The sequence below is a fragment of the Megachile rotundata genome, chromosome 7, assembly GCF_050947335.1.
Source record: "Megachile rotundata isolate GNS110a chromosome 7, iyMegRotu1, whole genome shotgun sequence".
Lineage (NCBI taxonomy): Eukaryota > Metazoa > Arthropoda > Insecta > Hymenoptera > Megachilidae > Megachile > Megachile rotundata.
In genome coordinates, this window is record NC_134989.1 from 15,205,798 (window position 1) to 15,225,996 (window position 20,199).

General features: G+C 43.2%; 1 protein-coding gene across 1 annotated transcript in view; it reads right to left on the reverse strand.

Moving 5' to 3' along the window:
- Positions 1-20,199, reverse strand: part of Neto (Neuropilin and tolloid-like) — a 102,830-nt gene that overhangs the window by 20,626 nt on the left and 62,005 nt on the right. The window contains exons 4-5 of the mRNA XM_076533179.1: positions 19,458-19,686; positions 1,960-2,220 (exon numbers count right to left, since the gene is read on the reverse strand). Coding sequence (XP_076389294.1) covers positions 1,960-2,220; positions 19,458-19,686 — 490 coding nt within the window. The remainder of the gene's footprint in view (positions 1-1,959; positions 2,221-19,457; positions 19,687-20,199) is intronic.

Sequence of the window (20,199 nt, forward strand, 5' to 3'; positions counted from 1 at the left end):
TGACGCGAGAAGGAGACACTGCAGCGGACGCTGGATGACAGGGAATGAACAATCGAGGTGAATTTTGTGGCTAGTTTTTAGCGAAATTGAAATTCGATGAGATCTAGTTTGAGTTAAATTGCAATCAAAGAGGAAGGTAGAAACTATTTAGTGGAATTGAAGTACTGTGGCTTTCAAGGATAGGAGGAGCATATGCGCTGAGTAGTCTACGCGCTGAGTACTCCACGCGTCGAGTAGTCTACGCGTTAAGTACTCCACGCGCTGAGTATTCCACGCGCGGAGTATTCCACGCGCCGTGTAGTCTACGCGCTGAGTACTCCACGCACTGAGTAGTCTACGCGTTGAGTACTCCACGCGCTGAGTACTCCACGCTTTGAGTAGTCCATGCGCTGAGTATTCCACGCGCTGAGTACTCCACGCGCTGAGTATTCCACGCGCTGAGTACTCCACGCTTTGAGTAGTCCATGCGGTGAGTATTCCACGCGCTGAGTACTCCACGCTTTGAGTAGTCCATGCGCTGAGTACTCCACGCGCCGATTACTCCATGCGCTGAGCATTCCACGCGCTGAGTAGTCTACGCGCTGAGTTCTCTACGCGTTGAGTAGTCTATGCGTTGAGTACTCCACGCGCTGAGTACTCCACGCGCTGAGTACTCCACGCGCCGATTACTCCATGCGCTGAGTATTCCACGCGCCGATCACTCCATGCGCTGAATACTCTACGCGTTGAGTACTCCACGCGCTGAGTACTCCACGCGCCGATTACTCCACGCGCTGAGTACTCTACGCGCTGAATAATCAACGCGCTGAGTACTCTACGCACTGATACTACCAACTAAGGATATCGTAGACCTCTTAATTTATATTCACATTGGAGCCCCACCGTTCACATTAAACAATACTATCATCCTCGCTTGCATACAACCGTTGAATCATTCATCTCCCCATAAAGACGACCTATAATTCGTAGTAGTTGAACCCATGTATCGCAAGATGGGTCCACAAAATCCTCAGCGATTTAAAGGCAAGGCTAAAAGGGGCGAGCTCGATAAGTACGGGTGTATCTCCTGCATTCATAGGCTTCCCCCTAGAGTTCTTCATGGTGACTATGAATTAATTTCGTCTCTCTGTCGCGCCTTCACGGTACACGACACCGTTGATCATCTATTCCCGAAGTGTCTCGTAATTTCTCCACCAAGAACGCGACGAGAACCACCAAGTATTCGCTATAGAATCGCCCCGTTCCTACGGGACATTAATAACGATCATGCTGCGATATTCTTTATCCCTCTACGAACCTCTTTAGCACAAAACCGCCACGGTATTTAACAACTTTTGCTCGAGTAAATAAGTTTCATCATTTTTCAAAACTTGTAGTTTAATGGATATTGTCGGAGTCACTAACGAGGTGGCTAACCGTTTTGAACGTTTCGAGTGCTTTGAGATGATTTTTTAACGCTGGTGAAATTGGAACTTTGGTGAAATTTTAGAGGGAGGTTCTTGAGGATTTGAGGGGTGAGGATTTGGAAATTTAGGATTTTTAAAACTTATGAATTTGGGAATTTGGGTATTTGAAAATTTGTAAGTTTGAGAGTCTGAGAATCCGCGAATCCATGAATCAGAATTTGACAACTCTGGAATTTAAGAATTCTAGAATTTGTGATCTTAGGATATCTGAGTTTCTTATCTTTTAAATATTTAATATGTATTACTTTACACAGGTATCTTGACATTGTCCCTAGGGAATATTACCATGTTACTGCCCCCGGAACTCAACAGCCATTATCCCCTAAAAGGCAGTCGATAATTCCCGATCTATCCGTACATCGGAATGTTCCCTAGGGGAGCCTAGGTGCTACCGCAACAGACTACACGCGTTCCCCGTGACGTTAAACGCGTTAACATCTCCGCAAGACAACGTGACGGACGATGAAGAAGGATCGTAATACCGTGGACTTACGATAGGTTGGTCTAGGTACCATACTCCAGACGGCCCTGAAGCCCTTTCCCTCGATGCTATCGTCACTCTTGAATCTTAGCCAGAGGTATCTCGTCTTCGACGTGATCTCTGGGGGGAAATTTGTGCCGCAGAAGTTGCCGAGAAGATTGGAGAAGCCGTGCTGGCCGTCACGTACCTCGAGGAAATCGTAACGGCAGTCGGTGCTTTCTTCGAGCTTGAACTCGTCTCGAAAGTCGAGCTTCAACTGCATACCTTCGTCAGCTGAAACGACAAAAAAGAGGAGAAACCTATGTTAGAAACGGTAAAAAAAAAACCACACGAGAATACATTGTTCTGCCCAAACGGTTTCTCCATTCCCTGTTATTCAGGGACGGAAACGTACAATCTTTGGACTGCACGAATGTTCAGACTCGATTATGCTAACTGCGCTTGGAATTGAAAAAGGATTCGTACGCTTATGGATAGTCTCGATTCACGTTATCGCATGCAATCTCGACAATGCCGGTATTTCCTGCAAATATTGCGCGTAACGTTCTTAGCTCGTCTTTCAAGGAAAAACGAATATGAGGAACGGAACAGCGTCGCTGTGCATCGCTGGAATTGTTGTTCCAGTATTTCAGTCCGCGATTGGTCGAATCGTACGATGGGGATTCGTTGGCGCGACTAGCATTTCTTTCGGAGGACAGTTTTAAATAGCCAGTAGATTGGAATGCGTTATATAGCTACGATAGGTCGCCACGAGTTGTATTACTGGGTGATAAATCGCTGTGCGTTGTAGGATTATGCATTGAGTAACCTACGCGTTGAGTAGTCTACGCGTTGAGTACTCCACGGACTGAGTAGTTTACGCGTTGAGTATTCCACGCGCTGAATGTTCCACGCGATGAGTACTCCACGCGTTGAGTAGTCTACGCGATGAGCACTCCACGCGCTGAGTAGTCTACGCGTTGAGTACTCCACGCGTTGAATATTCCACGCGATGAGCACTCCACGCGTTGAGTAGTCTACGCGATGAGTAGTCTACGCGTTGAGTACTCCGCGCGTTGAATATTCCACGCGATGAGTACTCCACGCGATGAGTACTCCACGCGCTGAGTAGTCTACGCGTTGAATATTCCACGCGCTGAGTACTCCACGCGCTGAGTACTCCACGCGCTGAATACTCCACGCGCTGAGTAGTCTACGCGTTGAGTACTCCACGCGTTGAATATTCCACGCGATGAGTACTCCACGCGCTGAGTAGTCTACGCGTTGAATATTCCACGCGCTGAGTACTCCACGCGCTGAATATTCTACGCGATGAGTACTCCACGCGCTGAATACTCCACGCGCTGAGTAGTCTACGCGTTGAGTGCTCCACGCGTTGAATATTCCACGCGATGAACACTCCACGCGCTGAATAGTCTACGCGTTGAGTACTCCACGCGCTGAATATTCCTCGCGATGAGTACTCCACGCGCTGAGTACTCCACGCGCTGAGTAGTCCACGCGCTGAGTACTCCTCGCGCTGAGTAGTCTACGCGTTAAGTTCCCCACGCGCTGAATATTCCACGTGCTGAGTATTTCACGCGCTGAGTAGTCTATGTGCTGAGTAATCCACGCGTTAAGTAGCCTACGCGCTGAGTGCTCCACGTACTAAACAATGAACGCGTTGTATAATCTACTCGCATCCCAACATGTTCAATAATCCTCGCATCGAATCATCGATTCTACATACACTCTACACATAATACAGTCCACATGTAGTCTATAGATCGTACACTCCACCCACTGTGTATTCTACTCTTCGTATAATCTACGTTACACAGTTCACGAAGCGTCCACGAACCGTATCGAGGCATGTACAGTCCCCGCGTTATATCGCCACCTACAATCCACGCATCGCAACGCGTCATAATGCGTTAAATTCCCTATCACGTAGTATCTACCTCGATCCGATTACCACGTGTGGTATCCCCCCACGTTAGATTACCGCGCGTAATATCTCTCAGCCATATCAGCATACATCGACACACTTAAGGGCGGGAGTTGCAAGGTTCGCCCCGTACTCTATTTAGTTACGCCAATGCAAATATTCTAATGTCGTTAGCCCCGTTGAATCGCCCTGGCATTTGGCCAGCTTGTTCCTAGTCGTCGCGTAATTTCTGCTCCTCTTTTTTTATTTCTTTCAGACCGTTCAACGTCCAAATACGCACGGTTCAATTTGCGACCGGTACAGCGTACTTTTTCGCGCGTTTTTGTTCCACGACGGGGAGGAAATCGTTTTATTTCGGCGCAAATTCGTGAAAGCGGTGATTCATTAAATCGTTGCGACGCGTGGCATTCCATCGGCATAGCCTTTCATTCTCGAAATGGAAATATGAAATGCAGTCTCTATTTTTTCTTCCTTCTTTTTGCTATGATTCGCCGGATTTTTCACGACCAAATATTCCGCTCGTTATTCGCAAAAGCAACGAGTTTAGTAATCCGGTAGTTCTTGCGCGCACGACGAAATGGAAATTGAAATTATTTTATTTGATACGTGTAATAACTCAGCGTATTTTGCGACGAGTCCTGGATACCCTTATGATGTATCTTGTAACAGACTGGTGTAATCCGCAAAAAATCACGATCCTAATTGCTTTTCGCCGGCGAAGCTCGTAAATTCCGGCCGATACGCGATGCAATCTGTAATGAAGCTCTTGGATTGCAAACGTCCTTAACTTTCCCAGCACGTATCGAGATTATTCGAGAAGTATTCCCCATGACCGTTAGAATTCGTTTCGTCTCCGAGATTGTTCTCGGGGCTGGAATTTTACAGGGCTACTTTCGCATCCCTAAAAAATTCACCACGTAACATTATACAAATTGTTCACAATGAGGCTATTTTCAATAGACCGTATTTCTGTGGCATGAATGAAAATTTGGCCATCGTCTCGGGAACGACCCACGCAAATCGTGGTCTCATTTTTGTCCGAAGGTCGCATAATTCGGCGAGAATTTGTCGCGACGGGTCATCTGTGACGATAGTCAGACTTCCGTCTCAATCTAGAATGAATAGCTCGCTTCAAGACGGTCGTTCGTTTAGTCCAACCGCGTGTTCCGACTCGAAGAAAAGGCGGATGAAAGGCAAAAAATAGGGAAAAGGAACAATGCCCATCACGACCATTTTCTTGCGGTTCGCGAAGAATCTTTAAAGCGCCGGCAATCTCACCCTTACCGCTGTCCGCTTTCGCATGGAAATACCCGTATTCCAACTACGAAACGGTCGATCGCATTTTTTAGCGGATTCAAAGCGCCTTTTTCCTGCCCTTTCACGCTTCGTTATCTTCAAATTGTGTCGCGCTCCTGCCGCGCGTAATCTTCTACGGATTAAGAACTTTCTTCGAGACCGCTTGTTCAAAAATTCATTTCCTTTCCGTGTTTAGGTCACGGCTTTCATTGTTCAATTGTTTAAGGATCTTAGAGGATTACAATGGTAAGGAGATTTGGTAATTTGTAAATTTTTATTTTTGGAAATTTGGGGATTTAGCACTTTGCGCTCAAGAGGCGCCATTCGACTTAATACGATAATTTGAAATAAGCATTATTTAATTAATTCTAGAATAGTTCTCATGTGATGTATAAACATAGTGAAATACACAATAGTGGAAATTATTAGTAAAGAAATAATAACCTCAAAAGAACTCATTTAACATTTTAGTTAATATTTTAACGTCGCTGTTTGCAAACAATAAAATTATCTTCGAGTGCAAAGGGTTAGAATTGGAGGATGTGGGAATTTGGAGAGTTGGGATTTTGGAGATTTATGGATTTGGAGATGTGGGAATTTGGGGATGTGGGAATTTGGAGATTTGGGAATTTGGGGACGTGGGAATTTGGGGACGTGGGAATTGGGAGATGTGGAAATTTGGGGGTGCTGGAATTTGGGGATGTGGGAATTTGGGGACGTGGGAATTGGGAGATGTGGAAATTTGGGGATGTGGGAATTTGGGGACGTGGGAATTTGGGGACGCGGAAATTGGGAGATGTGGAAATTTGGGGGTGCTGGAATTTTGGGACGTGGGAATTGGAAGAAGTGGAAATTTGGGGATGTGGGAATTGAGAGATATGGAAATTTGGGGATGTGAGAATTTGGGGGTGCTGGAATTTGTCGATGTGGGAACTGGGACAAGTGGAAATTTGGGGGTGCTGGAATTTGGGGATGTGGGAATTTGGGGACGTGGGAATTGGGAGATGTGAAAATTTGGGGGTGCTGGAATTTGGGGATGTGGGAATTTGGGGACGTGGGAATTGGGAGATGTGGAAATTTGGGGATGTGGGAATTTGGGGACGTGGGAATTTGGGGACGCGGAAATTGGGAGATGTGGAAATTTGGGGGTGCTGGAATTTTGGGACGTGGGAATTGGAAGAAGTGGAAATTTGGGGATGTGGGAATTGAGAGATATGGAAATTTGGGGATGTGAGAATTTGGGGGTGCTGGAATTTGAGGATGTGGGAACTGGGACAAGTGGAAATTTGGGGGTGCTGGAATTTGGGGATGTGGGAATTTGGGGACGTGGGAATTGGGAGATGTGGAAATTTGGGGATGTGGGAATTTGGGGACGTGGGAATTTGGGGACGCGGAAATTGGGAGATGTGGAAATTTGGTGGTGCTATAATTTTGTGACGAGGGAATTGGGAGATGTGGAAATTTGGGGATGTGGAAATTTGGGAGTGCTGGAATTGGGAGATGTGGAAATTTGGGGATGTGAGAATTTGGGGGTTCTGGAATTTGGGTATGTGGTAATTTGAGAAAATGACAATTTGAAGCTTTCCAAATTGCGAGATCCCCAAATTCTCAAATTCAGAATTCCAAGGACTCGCAAATTTTAGTACTCACATCATTAACAAATAAAGTTAAAACTCACAAATACCATTAAACTTATCCCACATCTAGAAATTTGCCTACTACGCTAAATCCTACAAGTACGATACGAGTCCTCCAGCTCACCAACCAACACCCTCAACCCAGCGACATAAATTCTTAAAATTGCAAAAAACGTAGTGAAATTTTATCCACGTCAATTTTATCCAGTACTGACAGGCAAACGTTGCGCGTTACCATAGAGTGAGTAACGTCGGTCCAATATTTGCCACTTCGAGTCGTTGTCGTCGATGTCTACGGGAACTTGGAGGAACGTTGCTGACGTACGGAACAGGTTCTGTCAAGGGAGAAGTTCAGTGAAATCTAAGGAATCCGCAAGCGTTTGAGCGTGTCGTACGCGTACCAACGATATTAGCACACCGAGCTCGTGTCTCGGTATCCTATGAGACTCATTTGTTTCGAAATTGTGCCACTTCCCGCCGACTATACGTCTTCGTGGTTTTCTCGGAGCTAACGAGCGTTTCTTAAGTCTCCAACGGTGGATTATTCAGCTAGATGGTCACGTATCGTTCTTACATAAATTTCAATGGCTCACTCTAGCTATTCATTTAATTCGCTTTATGTCTCTCCGTTCTTCTTCTGAAATATTACTTTCACGGCTATTATTTCTGCTTTGGTTCAACAGTTTTAATTTATTTACAACTGCTTTCGTTGCTGAAATTGACAGGTTACAGACACAATTCTTTGAAGTATCATTACCGTTATACCCAGCATAAAGTAATTGAAGAATTAACTGCATCAGTGAGTTAATTTTATATCGAGACTCTTGCTGTTTGTTTCGAACATTTTGATAAGCCTTTGTTTCGTTTAAAAACATTCAATGTTTAATCTCTTCGTGAAGCATAAAGATAAAAATGTTTTAATTAATCCAATCCGTGCGGACTCTACGGAATAAAATATTTGAAAGCAGCGAAATCTTGGATCTTCCGCGAAACTAAATGCCTTCAATTAAGTTTCTTCTTATGCATGCCTGTTTACTTGCACTTACGGCTACTCGAAAGCATGAATATTCCATGCGCTTACACGGACGTGTTTACTCTGGAGAAATTCGAGCAAAACATAAGTTGTAACTCCCATAAACATCGTTTTACAAGAACATATTCGTCTTGTGAAATTCCCACAATTTATCAATCGTTATTTGTATTCCCAAAGTAGCTCCTTTCTTTATTAAAGCAGACAAAGAGAGTAGAAATTTTATGTCAATTTGCTATCAATCGTTGCAAACAATCGACCATACAAATTGCACTTGAAATCCAAATTGAAGTGCATTAAAATTCGAGTAAAATACACGAAGTACAAGTGCGTCACGACTGCGTCATGACTCCTCAAAATAGTACAAGAGTAATCAGATATTTCTGACGTCTATAATTAATAATCGATCGCCTAAGTATAAAGTGATCGAATACAGACGTTACAGTATTTCCAGATCCCTATTTCCCGAGTTGTCCTTAAAAGCGGATTTTTCGATCGATCCTCGTCACAATGAACGTTTCGAGTCACGGAGCCAGTGTAAACCAATCTTCGCACATTTCCAATCGATGCTCCGTGAAATTCTACAGAGAAGTCGAGTTTGATTTCTATCCGAACGTGGACAGAGTTCGATTTTCAGCGGGGGCTCTAACAATTTATCCGTAACTACTAGGCTACGTGGTTTTCTCGATATTGATTAGTCTTTTCTTCGTTGGGATAGCGAGGTATCAATAGAGACACGAAGAGAACGTTTTTCTTGCCCACCTGACATGGGAAGGCTATTGAACTTTGAACGTGCCTCGCTTTTGAGTACACCTCCAACTGATTATTCCACGATTAATTTCGCTGCTGATCTTTAACCAGTCATCTGATGACTCTACTTCACTGATCTTTATAGACAGCTTTATAGACGGCTTTGAAACTGAGGTTCAGTTGAAAAATGGTCCTGACAAAATATTTTAAGATCATTGAAACCCACTTCACTGATTCTTAAATATTTCTTTATAGACATCTTCCAAATTAAGACCCAGCTAAAAAATGTTCCTGATAAAATATTTTAAGAATATTGAAATCCACTTTACTGTCTCTAAATATTTCCTTATAGGCATCACTGAAATTACGACCCAGCTGAAAAATGTTCCTGACAAAATATTTTAGGATCATTGAACCTTACTTCACTGATCTCTAAATATTTCCTTATAGACATCACTGAAATTACGACTCAGCTAAAAAATATTCCTGACAAAATATTTTAAGATCATTGAAACCCACTTCACTCATCCTTAAATATTTCTTTATAGACATCTTCCAAATTAAGACCCAGCTAAAAAATGTTCCTAACAAAATGTTTTAAGATCATTGAACCCCACTTCATTGATTTCTAAATGTTTCCTTATAGACATCACTGAAACCAAGACCCAGGTAAAAGTGTCTCCAAAAAATTTCAGACCATTGAAATGTACGTAGTTTGTGAATAATCCAGTTTGTTTCGTACAATGACCAAAAGTTAATACGAACCCCAAAAGGGAGGTAAAATGTTTGGTGGTAAAAGAGTTAATTGTTTCGATAGTAATCCAGTGACGGTTTCATTTGAAAGTTTGTACGAAACTCTTGCGTATTCTCTTGGGAAGTGGCAAGAATCGCGGGGGCTCGTACGTAAAAGTTACCGAAACACTCTGCGTAGAAGACAACGGGCCGTTTGTAGAAAACGGTGCGGAAGAAAATAGAAAAAAAGGAGAATAAACGGGACACCGAAGTTTTCCCAGGCAGAATTCGTGTTGCCCTGTAATAACGATCGGCATCTCTCCGGGGAAAGGTCACCGAATTTTCCGTCTAGCTTCGCAGGATAAGGGTGTGCCTCTCATGGACTCTGCAAGTTGAACGAGCTAACCGCTTTGTTCCCGGAAACTCCTGCGGGATACTGCAGTCTCGTGGCTCGTTTTCTCTCGTCTGTACTAAATTTTCATCGTCCTGTATCGCCGCTTCCGCTAATATTTGCGGATATCTCGAAAAAAAAAAAAATGGGGCAAACGTTTTAAGAAATCGCGTAAAAACACGTAGCGGAGGTGTGAACGGAATTTTTGCCGCGTTCGAAAAGCCGAACGTTACGTCGAAACTTGATTTCGCGTGACTGCTCGTGGCTGCATGATTGCGCAGCCGATTCAGACCGAACGTTGTTCCGCGAAAACGTTGCTTTTCACCCGAGTTTTCAGAAGCGTTTTATATCGTATCGAACGCCCGCAGTTTCCACGGTGCGTCCGAATACACGTTTGAAGAATCGATCGTCCATCGATTTCGACGTTAATTGCGTACATCGATCGATATACGAGCTTCTTTTATCTCCGAAGAAAGGGCGCCGTATAAAAAGCCTCGAAAGGGAAGCCGAGTTTATGACATGGAACTAACTTTAGCCGATTTAATCTTTTACTGAATGATAGAGACATCGTTCGTTGCCGTTCCTCCTCTATTTTAAAATTAATTATTTTCTGACGCACGAAAAATATTTTTCGATATACTTCTAGCGTTTGAGAATAAAAGGTATCTGAAATAATTATTTTTTTATTTAAAAAATAGAGAAGTGTTCTATCTCCTTCGTGTTCAAATTGATCGCCATGTGTGAAATAATATATCGTGTCATTAAAAAAATTTTTGAATTTTTAGCTTCTTAATTTGCTTTCCAAACAAGTTCCCAAGTTTCCAAACATATAAATTTTGGAACTTGAAAATGTCAGTAAAATGTCGCGCACGTTTAATCACACGTTGATTAAACAAAGTTTCAATTAGAATCTGGCGGAGCAAATTCCCGTAAAAATGAATGAATTTGCCCGGGAAAAACAACGGGGAAAATTGTTTCCAATTTTCATTAACAGGGAAGCAGGCAGTAACTGAAATTTCGTTGAGAGCGTTTTGCGGGTGTTGGTGTAACGCGTTACGGCACGATTATATTTTATCGGAGGACCGTGGCCATATTTTACGCGGTATTAGAGGGCTTAAGGACGCCACGAGTTTGGAAAATGGAGCGAGCCGGTTCTTTTACATTCGCATCAAGTCGTATCTTGCTGAGTGAGAACAGTTAACGAGTAACCCTCCAACAGGAATGACCGTGAACGAGGCAATCCGCCGTGAAATGCGGGTCATTTTCGGATATACGCCGTTAAAAGTCAACGAGGGAACTTTGTGTCTGGGATTTTATACATCGACGTTCTATTTTATCTGTACTAACGCGACGTGTTTGACGAAAATTAACTACATCGGAAGATATAGACCCATTCGTTTCAATTAGCTCGGTTATTTTTAGCGATCATAAACTGTGCCACATTTTCCATAAAGATATTACCTGTATCTCCAAATGACCATATTTTACCTCGTACCTAATGTACTGTTATATTTAATGTACCGTAATCTAATTTTTATAAAACTGAATACAAATATCGGGAGAATCATTAGCAATATAAAGCAAAGACTTCTCTTGTGTCCTCTCTTTGGATTCCGTCCAACTCCTTCCTTACGATCTTCGAGTAAGAAGCAAATATCGGCAAAAAAATCAGCGTATCACAGATTTGCAAGCTTCGAAGCGGAGATATTTTCGGTTCGCTTGGCGCACGAAACACGGCTAAAATCGTGCATCGAAGACGGTTTTCTTGCAGCCGACGGATAAATCGAGGAGCAGATAGAACGTCGTTTTGTTGGCCGATGATGCATGGACGTCGGCGCAGAATGGACGCGGACGCGCCGATGCGTTTCATTTTGTACACGCTTAAACGCTCGGCCGGCCCGAGATTTCCGCTCTCACGGTGATTCACTGCGGCTGGAGGCAATTCGACGACATCGCCCATCATGGAACACGATCGTCCAAAACAATGGGGAACAAGCCAGCCGCAAGAAGGAATTAACCAGCGATAACTTTATTACGGGTAACTGCAGCCGGCTTCCAATTTAAACGAATCCGCCCTTTTCATCATCGAAATAATCCCGACTCGTAGTTACTACGGTATTATAGCTCATTGTAATGTTATTATAAGTGGTACATGTTCCTATTAGCGGTTCATTATGCGTTTATTTCATTCCGTTCAACGGCTTCGTTACATTTAATGAGGATGATTTTACAGGCATGGTAATTGCTGTATTATTCGTTCAACATTTTTTCTTTTTTTTTAACATTTCTAAAGGGAATGTTTTACATTTAGGCTTGAGAGCTAAGTTTTTAAATTTACAAATACCAGAATTTGCAAGTCCTAAATTCTCAACTTCGTTCTTTAACCCTCAAACCTCTTTGACGTATATTTAACCTGAAGGTAAATTCCCAGTGTTGTCACCGTAAAGTTCACCGCGATCTCAATGATCGGCGACCTCAAGAGGAAACCTCAGCGAGACGCGTTTCGACGCCGAAATGGACGATAATCGTTGTAAGTTTCTGTTCGGAAAATTGATGGATGGCAAAGCACATCGACGCTGGTGTTTAACGCTATTTTGGTTCAAGGACAAGCGCAGTGTCTTGCCGCAATTAATGGCTTCCCTTGCAGAGACTCTCGGTCTTAGAGTATTTCGATGTTCCACGAAACACGGAGAAGGCAGAAGGGCGGTCGCCCTTGATTTACGTGGGATCGCATTAAACGGTTCTTTGATGGCCCCTTACCTCTTGAGTGGTTGATAACTTGATTTGCTCGCCCACTTTGGAACTTGGCCACGATTTCCTCCCATTTACGATGCTTCTGAACAACCTTTCCTCTCGACCTTCCTGTAGCTACCCTTTTCTTTTTGCGCTCCGGTGTCGCCACCCTTTCGCTCCTCGCAACAGCTCCTTCTAGTTTGCTTTTGCCAACTCGCGTCGATTCAGTCGAGTAACAAGAGACGAAAAAATTGTCGTGATTACAACACTTTCGAAAAGAAGTTTTTACGGAACATTTAACAATGTCTCTCGAGGAACAAGAGACGCTCCGTCGAGCAAACCCTTTCAACGATATTTCTGATGGACCGGTTTGTTATTTAAACGCGTTTAGAACAATGACGAGGAAAGTAATCATGGCGCGTGATGAAGGAACACGTCATATTGTCCGCCGGGGGGCAAAGTTTTTATCGCGAACTTGGTCCCCGCAGGGTGAAACACGAAACTTGGCACAGGTAAGAACACCCAACGCTTTAAATTGCGGCCACCGACTGTAGTAGTGAATGGGTGGTTACAGGTAACGAGACAGCCAAGAAGAACGGCCGAGGAAGCAGCGAAAGACGTCGTTGTCTGTGAAAAAGTTGGAGGACGTACGATTAGTGGACAACTAGTCCGTTCCACCACCGTGTACGAACTTTTCAATTGAATTCGACGACTCGTAACTTTCCTCGTTTCCAACGATCTTCGCTTTCAAAGCTGACCGACGTTTGTTCCTCGCGCAAGTTTCTCACGCTAAGTGCTGTTAGCGGGGATCTTACACATCGATACTATTTCGAAACTCAATCAATTTCAGTATGAATGGCTCTGTTAGAAAGCACTATCGTTTCATCACCTGGAGCATTAAACTTAGTCCGGTAGTAAACTATTTGATCAACAATCGCTTAACTTCGATTAATTCGGAAATGACCAGCAGATGTGTATAACACAAAGTAAGGAGTCAGATAATTGTGCGAAGTCTCAGTGTCAATTAATCGGGTTTATATTTACGGATAGCTAACTCCCGATTTTCAGAATAATTAGAAAAGAAGTTGCATACTTTGGACTCGTTACCGTCCCGAGGTAGATGAAGCGTACCCGTTTAACGAACTGCTGTTCCTCGAGTTCCGTCACTCCCCGAAGAAAGGGACGGTGCAGAATGTCAGCGCGAAGGAAAAGGTTCGATCGCGTTTCATCCGACGAATTATTCCGTCTCCATCCGACTGTGATCTCATTAACTTGCCCGAGTGGCTTCGGCTGCTTAAAGGTGTCCCACATTTCATAATGACAGCGGTGTAACCGTGTTCGTCGGCAATTAAAAAGGTTCCATCCATGCAATTAGGACCTTCCGGAAGGGCTACTTGGCCCGCTTGCGTGCCCCTCGGTTAGGAGTACGAGTCAAAAAGGAAGACACACAGAGTGTATATACCTTGTCTACGCTATATAGCGACGATCCATTCAATCGACTTCTGTTCCAGTTTCCGGGCTTTGGAAGAACTTGCCGTCAACCCAAGAGAATCAGTCTGTAGTTTACGGTCGGCCGATCTTTCGAACTCGAAGAAAGTTACGGAGCTTTTGGTTCGACGCAATCCTCTTGGCTCAACTATTACAATTTTTATTAAAACGACCGTGAGACGTACGGTCTGCCGTCTTTAACATTTAACAGCAAGCGTAACGGAGACGATCAGCGCTCGCCAGCGACGTATCTTCGTATAACCGTGAAATATTGACAGAATATATTGTCCGAGGAATGAAATTTTCTTCATAACCCCTCTGAAACTTTTCACGAGAAACGTCAGACGATGTCAGCATCCGGTAACAATGAAATAAAGTTTCGACGAGGTCCGCGAATTTCGATGATCGAATCCGTTTCTATATTCATACCCGCGTGTTTTCCGATAGTGGCCGGTACAAATTCGCCGGTGTGTCGAGAATGCATAGAGAGTGGCAATTTCGACGCGACGCTGAATGTTATCTCTGTTATATCAAGCAGAGAATCGAGTAGTCTCTTGGTCCGATCGTTCATCAGTTCACCGGCAATTTTCGGTGAAACGTCAACGGATAGATCCTAGCCCAATTTCTCTCTCCACGCTTTCAAACGATTTCGTCTTTGCGTGGTAGCTACCTTCGAATTGTTCCAATTAAACTTTGATCGAGCCTGCTCTTCCCGTCGTTTGCCGGAGCTTTGTTGGGAACGCGATTGGAACACTGACCGTCCCTCTGTCGCTCGATGATCCTCCAAAAGTTTCGACGATCCATCGTGTGTCGACTGGTAACTGGATGGCAAGTTTAACGAGTTCGCGTAGACGCGTAAGAAATCGGAACTAGCTGAAAACTAAGAACTGTGCTCGAAATAAGGGGCTTAGATCTCGAAACGGCTTGACCCGCAACTCGAACATGTTTAAATCTTCCGAAGTTCAGGCTCATCCTTCGTATAATTTTAATGCAGATAATTACGCTGACCGATTTATTAGTCCAGATTCAAACCTCTCTTCCTTCAAAAAAATCCTGCTAATTCCAGTTTTTGCCTGGCAATCCTGGCTTTTCAGCAGCCTTTGTCGATGGTAAATTCGTTTCTCGTGAATTCATGAACAGCCAGCCGTTCAATAGTCATTCTCGTCGCAGAGAGAATTTTCAGAATAGGTGAAAATCCTTCGTTAAAAATGCTGACAGCCAGAAAAGTGGCAATTTCTCTTAAATCGATGTAGCTCGCAAATCCAAACCGGTCAACTGATTTTCACTTTGAACTCCATATCTTTTTTTCAGATTACTAAATAGACCTCGTTTTCAAAACTTTGTACGTTAAAGTAGTAAAACGAGAAGATTAATTTTACTTAAACAAAAATTTTACGATGGAACATTTTCGTATTACCCAGAACAATTTCAACAACCTAGTGTAAGCCAGGGGTCGATCCAGTGAAACTTCCGTAATCCATAGAAGATCCACATTGACGTGTGGATAATTGGGTGTCGTAACTTACATGGAGCGTATAATATGCCATAATCACCTCACTGAACGTAATACCAGATGTGACATGCTGATAGACAAGTACCTTTAACGATGTTCGATTCCAGGAGCAAAATTTTCCGAATTCCGCTAATGATTCTAATTCCTCTTAACGCTGTTCACAATCGAACTCTGATTTTGATGACAAGCTCTGTGCTTCGAATTTGTCATGCGTGTTCAAATGTTAAATGACAGTTTCCAAACGCCCGTGCAACGTTCCGTTAAATGAAATTTATGTTCTGTATGTTAAATGATTTTATTTAAATTTTTGTCACTTGGGAGTTCTATCTTGCTTCGAAGCTCATTTGCAGAGATCTCTCGTCTCGAACGGACGATTTAATCCGTTCCTTGAACGTGTTCTGAAATTTTCCGGATAATTGCCCGAGAATTCACTACTTATCGTTTAATGAAAATATCTCTCGTTTAACCGAACGTTGCAGTTAAAAGCTCCGCTCCCTTACGAGCGCCACGATGTAGTTTTCGTTCCTTCCGAGCGGTTTCTTATCGCTCGACAGCCAGTTGCGGCACCTCTGCTTATCGGTCCGAGGAAAAGAATATTATCAAAGGAACTAACTCTGGATTTATTCGGCGCACGTTACAATCGTTTTAACCGTCCGCGTTCTTCGCGGTAATTCATGTAAATTTCGTGGCAATAACGTGATCTCGATGAGACGCTCCGAAAGGAAGTAAAATGGACCGGTTCGATATCCGCTGCGCATGATTTACAGTCGAATCGACGGAAATTTATTCAGTTTCTGCTGGTAACGCATCGTCGATTTACGATGTCGCGTTAAAAAACGCTGCCGAGAGGAATATTTCAAGGTTGTCTCTGGGACAATGTTCGATTTTAACACGCGTTCACGAAGATCGTTTCCAAAACTCGGCCGAGGACCAGCAATCACCGTGGATACTATTTCGGGACCATCAGAAGAAGATTCGTGTACACCGTCTCGCCGACCCTGACTCAATTTCGAACACGACCCAGCTGCCCTCGTTTGCACAATCCTAGTCTCGAATAAACGCGATCATTGGCCGAAATTTCAAGTCTCGTCTGGATTTATTAAGAATTCGAGTGTTGAAAGTCAAGGTGGAAATTCCAGACAAAATTTAGCTATGCTCTTAACACATAGTCAAAATTTCTGTTTGCAATATTTTTTACAAGACTTTAATGAATTCACCTACTCTGTCATAAATTTTCTTTGACCAGTCACTTCATTAGATCCTTTGTTTAAAATTTTTAATCTGCAAGTTGTACAAGTAAAGAGAATTAAAAAGACATTTTAATTTTCGAGGAATAATATTAAGGATTAAGATGCAGAATAAAATGTTGTAGCCGGTTCGTTTCGTTTTATTTTCCAAGCGATCGAGACGAGAAAACGCGAGAGAGGCTAATCTCGTAGCGCGTTGATTCGCGTGTAGTCGGAGGAAATTCCATGAAAGAAGAAAATCACGAGAGCGAACGACTCCGTTCCTTTGTGGAGTGGTTCGTATACAACTCGTTTCGAGTGGCACGCGAGGTACAAATCAATGAATGGGTCGATTACTTTTTTGGGGCAATACGAAGTTGATCGGTTATGGACCAATCATTGAATAATTGAATCTGTAGATTTATAAATTTTTATATGTTTAAATTGGTGGATTCACAAGTTTTCAACTCTCTCCAAATCACCAAATTTTCAAAAACGCCATCATTATTAATAAACCCAAAACATTCGATTAACCACAATAAAAAATGCAGACTAGATCAGTGATCATGGGTCATGAAAGTTTTCGCGTGAGACGAAGAAATATTCCGGTGCACGACTCTCGACAATGGCTTTCCGGTCTTTCTCCACGATTTATCGATTCGTTATCGAGACTAGCTGTTCGCACGACCACGGTCAGGTCAAGAGACCACGGACCGTTATGATTTATTACACCGACCCGTATTCGACAACGTTTTATCCGATTACTCTTCTTCCCGACACGGACAATTTCGAACAGAGCGCAAGAACAGAGAAAAGCTTCGCTATGATACGACCCGGAGAGCCCTTTGTTTGCTTCATTCCAACGGAGGGATTTATGCGTTTCTTTTTGCAGCAGTAATTTTTGTCAATTGCGCTTCACTTGTTCGTTAGAAGCTAGGGATAAAAGAAGCTGAAGGTGTGGGATTAAGAACAGTGGTACGTGGAAAAATCGGTACGTGGTGTAGAGATCTGGAGATATGATGCATTGCTGTTTGGGAGTAGAGGGAGGTAGAGATCTAAGGCTATAGGAAGGTGGTGACATGATCTTTAAGTAGAGGAGTCTGTGGACATAGAGATCTCTAAGTGACAGGGATTTAGGGACATAGAGATCAGAGGTTGTGGGGATATAAGAATCTCTAAGTAGAGGGATGTGGACACATGGAGATCTCTGAGTAGAGGAATTTGGAGATATAGAGATCTCTAAGTAGAGGGATGTGGACACATGGAGATCTCTAAGTAGAGGGATGTGGACACAAGGAGATCTCTAAGCAGAGGAATTTGGAGACATAGAGATCTCTAAGCAGAGGGATGTGGAGACATAGAGATCTCTAAGCAGAAGAATTTGGAGACATGGAAATCTCTAAGCAGAGGAATTTGGAGACACAGAGATCTCTAAGTAGAGGGATGTGGACACATTGAGATCTCTAAGCAGAGGAATTTGGAGACATAGAGATCTCTAAGTAGAGGGATGTGGACACATGGAGATCTCTAAGCAGAGGAATTTGGAGACATAGAGATCTCTAAGTAGAGGGATGTGGACACATGGAGATCTCTAAGCAGAGGAATTTGGAGACATAGAGATCTCTAAGTAGAGGGATGTGGACACCTGGAGATCTCCAAGCAGATGAATTTGGAGACATAGAGATCTCTAAGTAGAGGAATGTGGAGACCTAAAGATCTCTAAATAAAGAAGCCTAGGCACATACAGATCTTGTGGTGTGAAGATCTAGGTATGTAGGAATCTAAGATCATAGTGATCTCTAAGTAGAGAGATCTGTGCCTGTAGAGATCTCCAAGTAGAAGAATCCATACATGTTCAGACATAGAACTCTCACCTGAAAATCTAGGCATACCATATATCTAAACTCATAACGATCTAATATACACCCTGTAAAAAATATACGACAATAGAAATAACAAAATCTACAAATCCAGAAATATAAGAGTACACGGATCTATAAAATACAGATTTGCAGTTCAGACTTGTTTACGACACAAACGAACGAGCAAAAACTTGCAAGTTAATTTCCATTCGGCGAGTCTTCGTATCGATATCCCGGGTAAAATTTATCGAATGTTTGGCTTGGATTTAGCGGAGCCGTCGCGGAACCACCAGAACATATTAATCATAGCGTCGCGCGATCGTTCCCCAGTTTCGAGATTCAATCGAGTTTCACCGGGCTAGTTACGACGAGCTTATACATATGAAACGGACGGAACGTCTCCGCTCAAAAGCGGAACTGTGCAGTTATCCCCAAGTTAATTTCGCGTCTTACGCTTTCGTAATGAATTTACTCTCCCCGATGATGTGTATCGTTGTTTCGACTTGAGCCATTTCTGTTTCCATACTCGGCAGATGTGTTACCGCAAAATAGGATAACGGAATATTTAGTGCGGGGATCATTTTAATCCGCTCTCGCAAGTACAGGGTGGTCCACAATATTTGTACACATGACTTTTAAAGTATGCATTCTTTGACAAATTTCTTTTTATGTGGTTTGACAATTTTTTATGTTGTCCTTTTGCACTCTGAAAATTTATTTTGCAATTTAAAATGTCCTCTCGGAGAGAACAGCAGAGTGCAAAGTGTTATATATTTACATGGATTGTAAACTGTACAGTGAATGTATTTTTTTATACATGAAGAGGTTTCAGAGATTCAGTCATGTCACAAGTTGTGCAAGTCACATGAAACACCCTGTATCCGGAGGTTTGTAATAAAGACTCTATCCAGCAGAAAGTACTCACCTTCCAGGACTTTGACGCACTCGGTGAGGTTCGGATAGTTGTCCGGATAGTTAGGGCTGTAAAATTCTCGTTTCACCTCGTCCCCGACGCTGAACTTATCGCACGCGTCCGGAACGTGTCTCATCTGTCGTCGAACAACATCAAAGAATGTAGTCGGCGTGGTCGTCACTTTGCTATGGTTTTTCACGTTCTGTTTGAACGGCGACACTGCTACCTGCGTCGGCACTATCTGCACATGTTTAAAAATCACACGATAATTTACCACCGGTTAATCCCCTCCGGTTTAAAAACGGTTGCCTCCGCTTAATTTACACCGTGGACGCACAGAATTGATTTCAATTCGAAACTATTGAAAGTTTATACGATCGACGAACAATAATCCTCTAATACTCAGGTGTCGGGCCGTTAATTAAACGAAGGTAGGGGCTTTGGGCAGCCGCTGGTATCGTGATACCCGTGAATTATAGTTATCGTTCCCCTACCAAATTATTGGTCACGTCTGAAATATATTACGACTATTACCGCGCTAGTACGCTAACATCTGCTACGATCCGCCTCGCGATTCTTCTTCTGTTCTCTTTTTTGCTCCTGCGCGCTGCTGGATTATCGCGCTCCAGACTTTATTAATGCCGGATCGAAACCTCCGGACCCGGTAATAACAGGAATCATGGGAATTGGAATAACCGTGAATGCCAGGACGCAGAATCTGCTTCGATTTCTGCTCTACTAATTTGGCTGGGGA